Source organism: Hoplias malabaricus, chromosome 18, assembly GCF_029633855.1.
Source record: "Hoplias malabaricus isolate fHopMal1 chromosome 18, fHopMal1.hap1, whole genome shotgun sequence".
NCBI classification, from domain to species: Eukaryota; Metazoa; Chordata; class Actinopteri; order Characiformes; family Erythrinidae; genus Hoplias; species Hoplias malabaricus.
In genome coordinates, this window is record NC_089817.1 from 5,590,399 (window position 1) to 5,599,740 (window position 9,342).

At 43.2% G+C, this 9,342-nt stretch overlaps 1 protein-coding gene across 1 annotated transcript in view; it reads right to left on the bottom strand.

Annotated features, from left to right (window-relative positions):
- Positions 1-6,314, bottom strand: part of arl15b (ADP-ribosylation factor-like 15b) — a 56,013-nt gene extending 49,699 nt beyond the window's left edge. The window contains exon 1 of the mRNA XM_066650951.1: positions 5,853-6,314. Within this exon, the coding sequence (XP_066507048.1) occupies positions 5,853-5,957 (105 nt within the window). The 5' untranslated portion in view covers positions 5,958-6,314. The remainder of the gene's footprint in view (positions 1-5,852) is intronic.
- Positions 6,315-9,342: the final 3,028 nt, after the last annotated feature.

Consider the following 9,342-nt stretch of genomic DNA (forward strand, 5'->3'; position numbering starts at 1 on the left):
GAAGATGGTTCATTACTCGATTAGCTGAATGTAGTGTGTCAGAGCAGGAACTTCTTCTGAGGCCAGGGCAGGGAACGGCAGGGGCACAGAAACCTTCAGGCAAGCCAAGAGAGCCCAACAGCAGAAGAGGAATTGATGGACGTTCTTCTCTTTTCCAGTTTCTCCAATGTTTACCCTGCTCTACTGAAATAGAGTGGGGATAAAACTTTCACTGCGACAGAAATACCTGAGAGTGGAAATCTCTCTGATCAGAGAGATCTCTCCTTGCCGAACGCAACGTGAGAGGACGTGCCCGAACAAGCGCGTGCTGTGGACTGGATTCCACACAGCCCAGTGCAAGGACTGGAGCAAAGGTGACAAGCAATCAAACTGTCTGAAGACAGGGTCTATCGTCTACATGAGAACAGAACAGAAGAGCACCCAGATTACAAGAGAAAACACACGTCAAGCAACTACAACTGCTTATTTTGTAGAGACAGAACATCAACGTTCATTTCAAACTTGAAAAAAGTTCATTATTTGAATCCCGTTTTAGTGGGAAGCATGCCTCATTTGGACTCGTAAGCTCATGGAATTTGCTGGATGCCCTCACAGTATCATTGAGTGGTCTTCAGCTAAAAGACAAAGCTCTGCCAACATACCTTTTTCCTTGTTGTATTTTTAAATGATTCAATTAAGCCTTGTTTGGTTAACCCCCACTACTGAGTAAGGTTAGCTTTGGTGGGGGAGATTTCTCTTTGTTGACATGAGATCAATGCACTCAGTACAGCATTCGGCTGCTTGGCTCGCTGATATCTGGCCATTGACGTAACGACAGCGCAACAAGCCGCTGAAGCCTATCTCCCTCTTTCACACAAAAATAAGTAATCAACTAAGGAGCCAAGATAATTGAAGTCCCATAAGGAACAGCGCTGCTGCATCTAAAAGCTAAAGGAGTCAGAATGAGCTAAAGGAAATGGTGGTGGTAAAATCACAAGCAAAAGCAACATGAGCCAAGCACATGTTTACAATCAATATTCCTTTGGTCTAAACAGAGCTTGGACTAAACGGCGCTAATTTCATCATCGAGGAGAAAGAGGAGCCGGGTAGTTTTTCTTTTTCTGCTGAAACAGCACCAGTGTCACTCCAGGACAGGCCCAGTGTTTACTAACGGGGAGTTTGGTAAACGGACATGTTGAGCATTTTGGTGGGGGGTACTGCTGTTGTTTGAAAGACTGTGTTATTGGAGCAGGAATAGCTGGTCTGCCAGCTGCGAGTCCTGATTGTGGCTTCAAATAAATAAAAAGACGTGCGATGTGGAGGGGCACGACCGGTATGGATTCAGAATAAAGGCACAATGCCACATGCCCCGGACAACCATCACAGACAAGAGTCTGAATACAAAGAGGTGGTCCTCGTGCCAGCTACACAGCTATAAAGTTGGGAAGGAAATTCACACTGGGAGCTTTTAGTTGTCTTTTTCCATTCACCTGTAGAGCACACAAACATCAGGTCTACAGGGTTACTGTTAAAACTACATGGAAAATTCCATATTTACGTTAATCCCACAGTGGGAGAGTGGAGAAAGGACCAGTCTGTTATTCCAGACACATGAAACCTTTTCAAACTGTTCTTCAAACTGCAAGCTGAACTGAACAACAGTGCGTTTCAGTATTTTCTGAAGTGTCTTTGACTGTCCTGTACAAGTCTATACACTCATATCCATATTTTAAAGCACATTTTATGAATTGCAGGCTACAAGAACAGCTCTCACTTTCTGAACTTTAAGACCGATTCTCCAATGAGCTGAACATCATCATCGCTAAACTCCCAGGCTACATAGTTAGCGTCGCTCGCTACAGTCCCACAGTTCTGAATCCGATCCTCACTTGGTCACTGTCCTTGAGGAGTTTGGTGTGTTCTCCCCATGCCTGTGTGTGCTGTGGTTTCCTCCCACAGTCCAAAAACACATGTTGGTAGAACGACTGACCATGCAAACCTGCCCACAGGTGTGAGTGACTGGTTGAGTGTGTATTGAACAGGCACCCTGTTTTGGATGGGTTCCTGCTTTGCACTCAATGATTCTGTGAGACTCTGGACTCACCACAAGCCAAACCAGGATGAAGCAGTTACTGCAAAATGAATGAATGACTGTTCAACTCCACAGAAATGTACAGCAAAACATGCTTTACATAATAGTATGATTCAGAAAACACAGTTCAACACATACTACAGCATACTGTGCTGTGCTGTCCACTACTGGGGCTACACTTCCTAAAAATATAAATAGCATTAATCACATTAATCACAGAAAACTCCAAACCAGTGAGGAAAGAGTGTGAGAACCTTGTCCTCGTTCACCCACAGTCATCAGGGGAGACATTGGGGACCAAGATACATTTACAATTAGCAGCATTCCCAAATCAGCACCTTCCGGTTAAAGACTTGCACTTCCAGGACTTCTTCTAGCTGTGCTTCTTAAGGAAACGGTTCTATTCTGAGAATGGAGGCCACCATATCCCAAAGAAAACAGCCCAGCAACAAGCCCACGCAGACTGAACAGTCTTTTAATCATCCCACGCAGCTGACTGATTTCCAAGGACAACAACAAAGCCATTGTGATTTTACTTTAGACGTTATGGCACACAGAGTCTGAGACTTTAAACCAGGGGTGCCCTGTTTCCTCTTAACGGGCCATAGTTTTATATTATTATAAAGTTCATTCATTCATTCATTATCTGTAATCCTTATCCAGTTCAGGGTCGCAGTGGGTGCAGAGCCTACCTGGATTCATCGGGCGCAAGGTGGGAATACACCCTGGAGGGGGCGCCAGTCCTTCACAGGGCAACACACACACACACATTCACTCACACACTCACACCTACGGACACTTTTGAGTCGCCAATCCACCTACCAACGTGTGTATTTGGACTGTGGGTGGAAACCGGAGCACCCGGAGGAAACCCACGCAGACACAGGGAGAACACTTATTATAAAGTTGTTAAGTTAAATAAAGTTAATTAATATCAAGTCATACCAAAAAAACTGCATAACACATGATGTGTCACAATAAAACCTTCACATTCTGTGATTACGTAGTTACACAGACTCAATCTGAGCTAGACTCTATTCATCATTAACATGCAGCTAATCCTGACAACACCCTTGTAATGATTTTACATTATAAAGCTACTGAGAAACAGGGCCCACTATTGCAACAGTTAAGATCACGCTTCTGCTACATGCAATAGATCCTTGAATCCGGGCTCGTGTGTGTCATCACGTGCCCCGTGCATCATTGTGTTAAACCTATCTTTATCATTAGACCAAGGGCTGAAGGTAATAGCTCCTCTATCATGTGGTGATCTCTGTACCATGACATTACTGAAAAACTCAGCCCATATCTCTGACACAAATTAGGTGCTGAACAAGCAAGTTTCTTTTACTGTTTGAGTTTAGAAACGCAAACGAAAGAGAAAGACGGAGAATAACTGGCAGAAAAATGACAACGCTGTAATGGTTAAGTGGAGACCATTTTAGAGGCACAAACTACATGCAGGCGGTTTAGTGACATGACTCACATTAACGTCCATTCCCACAGGACCTTGACATACAGAACTGTTATGTAAGGTGTAATCCTGGTCACTCAGAACCAAAATGTCTGACACATAAAACAGAAAATATGCCACGCTTATCTACTGTAGTTTTATTTGTGGAGGGAAAACAAAAGAGCAATAAATCACAAGCTCAAGACTTCCCTCGAACAATAGCGTGAACTATAAAATAGAACAACGATAATGGAACAATTAGTTACTTGGCTGCTCTTAATACCTACTTCAAATGACATAATATTCTGTCTCAGAGGGGACCCTCAGCCAGTGTTGACGCCTGCCAAATGTCTGTTTGCAAGTAAAACAGCAGCAGCAAAGAGAAGGGATGTTAACAGTAAGTCCTTGCCTGTTTCACACACAACAACAAGCTTCACAACGTACCAAAGCAGTAACACAGCCTTACAATTATGACAAAAAAAAAACACCACAAACCTATAAATGTCCTGTACTGGAATCAATGGTTCCCCTCAAACAATGGGCGTACTTTTTCATTCCTTATCTGTAACCCTTATCCTGTTCAGGGTCATGGTGGGTCCAGAGCCTACCTGGAATCATTGGGCGCAAGGCGGGAATACACCCTGGAGGGGGCGCCAGTCCTTCACAGGGCAACACAGACACACACACCCCTACGGACACTTTTGAGTCACCAATCCACCTACCAATGTGTGTTTTTTTTTTTTTGGACTGTGGGAGGAAACCGAAGCATCCAGAGGAAACCCACGCGAACACAGAGAGAACACACCACTCTCCTCACAGACAGTCACCAGAAGGAAACCCACACAGACACAGGGAGAACACACCACACTCCTCACAGAAAGTCACCAGGAGGAAACCTACGCAGACACAGAGAGAACACACCACACTCCTCACAGAATGTCACCCGGAGCGGGAATCGAACCCACAACCTCTAGGCCCCTGGAGCTGTGTGACTACGACACTACCTGCTGCGTCACTGTGCCACCCACAATGGGCCAACTGTATTTTGTAATTTGATTAGGCACAGATATTTAAGAATTTCATTAATGCACATCTTAAGCAATGGGTTTGCTAATTTCTGTCCAAGGGGAGTTTTAAAATCTACATGCCATATCGGTTCTGAGTAAAAAAAAAAAAAAAAAAAAAAGCACGTGCCTTTTTCACCTCAAATATTCTGACTCTGTAATTCAGAACCATTTTTTATTCATTCAAAATTGCCAAGGAATACAACAAATTAAATGCATAGGGGTCATGTTGATACTAGTTTTTCAAGGCTTGGAGTTATGATATAAAAACTGATATGATATAAACTTTACAATAAAACCACAATAAAAGATCAACAAAAGGTTTAAAATTAGCTCCTTATTTAGGTCTTAAATCATTAATAAGCCATTAAATATAAACACTGAGCGGTTCTGACAGTGAATGAATGCTGACTGATGGAGAAGACCATCTGCGCTTTAACAGTGGTGAGGAATGTGGTCTCATCACTGTTGCCTTTAATAATAACGGCTTATTCTCAGTTTTAAGACATTTATGACTTGATTAATAATCATTAACACTATAGAACTATTCACAGACTCTTTTTGTGAGTTCCGGAAATATTATTGCTGTCTATGACTAAGTAAGGTTCACATGGAAACAGCAAAAGTGCTGCTCACAAACACGAGATCTTAGAAATAACAGTGGTCTGGGCACCCCAACTTAGGTTGAATTATAGATATTGACAGTAAGCAAACGCCTCTTCCGAGAACAGACATCTGCACACTTCAAAGCAAAATTACATCTTACGTCCACACAAACACATGCCATGTACTTAAATTAATATCTAATATGTGCCTTATTATCCACAGTGTGTTGAACCTAACGAATGACTCTAAAGTGCAGTAAAAAAGAAGCTACCACATTTACAGATGGTGTATATGTATTTTTACTAAAGAAAAATCAACAAACTCTGCAATTATTATGTTGATATTGGCAGTAACGTGAATAAAAAGAGGTCAAACACATGTTAGTCCTCTGTAGATGTTGTATACAGATATTTTTACAGTGAAAGTCGTACAAATATGTAATTTTAGGACAATTTATCACAATTTATCACAACTAGCACTTTATTTTCAGGAGTGATAGTTTTAACCTCCTATGTGGCTTTTAGGGTTAATAGCATAAATATTCCAAACAAACCTCCAGGTTTAGTTTACAGTCTCTGTAGCTAAACTGAGCTAGAGTTGTTCACTTTAACCTGAAGTGTTAGAGGCAAAACAGAACAATAAGTGAATACTTCACCAGATAATCCATGTAATGCCTCGATAGCTTGCTGGTATCTTCGGAACAGTGGACTCCGGGTCGAAGCAGGTTGGCGAAGGAATTGTTGGCGTAAAGAGAATGCATCCAAAACCCCTCTTTTCTGCCAGAACAACGAGACTGAATAAATGCTTCCTTCTGAAATAATACTAATAACAATTACAGTAATAAGCAGCTAAAGGCGCTTAGCGGCTGTCGGTTTCCTCTATATCTGTGTCCCTCTCTCGGCTGTGTAGCTTTAAATATAAACCCAGAGCTCTCTCAGTCTTCCTGGATATCTGGACACATTTCCCCCGGCGTTTAATTCTCCTTTTTATTCGGGTCCTCGGAGAGAAAAGACACCGACTGTTAGTTACCCGGAGCTAGCTTTGCTAAGCCACAGCTATTCACAGCGACAATAAGACCTCAAAGTGACGTCACGCCTGTGGCTCCTTACAAAACAAACCGTCAGTTTCCGGCTTGTTCCTCAGATTTCCCTCAGCCTGCTTTTTTTATTGGGGCGGCCTACATATGTTCAGCATTGGGTTCGAGATGAACATGGGTTCTGAATAAGCTTGGCTGCCCATTAACTCTATATACATGTGACCCATATGAGCTTATGGGTTAAACCCGACCATAACCCGTGGACAAAACATGTTTTCACTGCTGTGTGTGTTAATAGAGGCTCTACTGTGTCTTATATACAAGCACGACACTTACAAATAAAACAATAACATTTCCTAAAACTACATTTGAATCTTGTTAATATATATTTAGTGCGACAGGATGTATCATGAGCAAAATAAACAGCTCCATGTCTGAGCAACTCCACAATGAAACTCATTCATTATCTGTAACCTTTGATTAGTTCAGGGTCGCGGTGGGTCCAGAGCCTACCTGGAATCATTGGGCGCAAGGCGGGAATACACCCTGGAGGGCGCCAGTCCTTCACAGGGCAACACAGACACACACATATTCACTCACACACTCAGACACTTTTGAGTCGCCAATCCACCTACCAATGTGTGTTTTTGGACTGTGGGAGGAAACCGGAGCACCCGGAGGAAACCCACGCAGACACAGGGAGAACACACCACACTCCTGACAGACAGTCACCCGGAGGAAACCCACGCAGACACAGGGAGAACACACCACACTCCTCACAGACATTCACTCGGAGGAAACCCACGCAGACACAGGGAGAACACACCACACTCCTGACAGACAGTCACTCGGAGGAAACCCACGCAGACACAGGGAGAACACACCACACTCCTCACAGACATTCACTCGGAGGAAACCCACGCAGACACAGGGAGAACACGGAACCAATGCTATCAACTTAGCAAATAAATTCTAGGTTAAATGTACCTTCCAGTCACAAATATAACAAATCCTGTGATAGTACATATTTCCTTGTTTTGTGTTTTTTTTTAATGATTTTTAAAAACCTATAAACAAATATCACACAAAATCAGGCTCAATAAAAGTTTGAAAATATCATCACTATAATTTTAGGCTTCCTACATTTGTTGTTAAACACTGATTTGTAAAATGTACACTGTTAAACTGTGCTGCCTATCGCACAGCAGACTGGAGGTTCGAGTCCCAGCCTAGGCAGGAACCCCATGAATCCTAAATTAAATCTTCCCCCCAGATTTAAAAGTCTCACTGAGTCCATGGATAAAAAAATATAAACTCGTATGTTTAAATCTCTATAGTTAAGATAGTTTTGAAATGGTTCCTAAATCGATTTGCACTACGTACTCTCGCATTGTAAACTATCTTTGTCCTAAACCACGTGACCCCAGATCGCTCCCAGCTGTACGGCCACAGAACTAAAAACATCTAGTTTTGTGGCGACATCTATCGGTCAATATGAGACAAGACATTAAATATTTGGCATCTCCACTTCTAGTCATTTAAGTCCTAAAGTCATTTATGTTCATCACAAGACACGTTTGGAATTAGTGTCCAAGAAAATATAATGCCTTAAAAGTACCTATAGTAGATATAACTGTACCCATTCGCTTTCATTCAGTATCTGCAGATCTATAACTATTTTATTTGTCACTAGCTGTTTCTCCACGGACATCTCCACTGCTCATATGATGCCCAAATGCCTTGATTTGTTCACACCTATGGACACTTTTGAGTCACCAATCCACCTACCAACGTGTGTTTTTGGACTGTGGGAGAAAACCGGAGCACCCAGAGGAAACCAACGCGGACACAGGGAGAACACACCACACTCCTCACAGACAGTCACCCGGAGGAAACCCACGCGGACACAGGGAGAACACACCACACTCCTCACAGACAGTCACCCGGAGGAAACCCACGCGGACACAGGGAGAACACACCACACTCCTCACAGACAGTCACCCGGAGGAAACCCACGCGGACACAGGGAGAACACACCACACTCCTCACAGACAGTCACCCGGAGGAAACCCACGCGGACACAGGGAGAACACACCACACTCCTCACAGACAGTCACCCGGAGGAAACCCACGCGGACACAGGGAGAACACACCACACTCCTCAGAGACAGTCACTCGGGGGAAACCCACGTGGACACATGGAGAACACACCACACTCCTCACAGACAGTCACCCGGAGGAAACCCACGCAGACACAGGGAGAACACACCACACTCCTCACAGACAGTCACCCGGAGGAAACCCACGCGGACACAGAGAGAACACACCACACTCCTCACAGACAGTCACCCGGAGGAAACCCAAGCCCCTGGAGCTGTGTGACTGTTAACACTGCAGTTTCAAAGTGGAAATACTCATCCATTCAGCTGTCTGTTTATTTCCCTCATGATACATATTCTAGCATATAATAGCCATGGCACAAATGTGTTATAAAGGTCTTTAGAAAATGAGGAACATAGGCCTTCTATAACGAGTAGTTTCTCATTAATGTTTAGACTAAAATAATTGCAGAAGTCTAGAAACTATAAAAAGAAGCATATAAACAGTGTCGACACCTGTTCCGTCTGAAATGAAGAATGGTAGGCATTTGTTCCCCTTTTGCTGCTGGAATAGATGTTTGAAAAGGTTTCAGATTGGATATTTGATCATAGCTATGTGTATTTGATTGCATTCAACCACATAACGGATACCGGGCAGGAGCTCGATCACTCCAGAGACCACATTCTCTGTGTAGCCTCTATATATGCAAATGCCTCTAACCCATACTTGGCATTGAGCATGGTCACCATAGGCTCATGTGCAGCTGCTCCAGAATATCCTCACTCCATTTCATAGTTATCTATGGTTTACAGTTGATAAAAAAATAGCAAATTTGAAGAAGTGTCTGAAAGATTCTGGGCATGTAGTGCATTTAATGTGATAATGTGCAATTATTTGTCATTTTACAACGTACAGCAAAATGTGTTTTCCGCATTTAACCACACACTAGTGCACTACGGCCAGTGAACACACACCCAGAGCGGCGGGGCGGCCATCCCCGGCGCCCAGG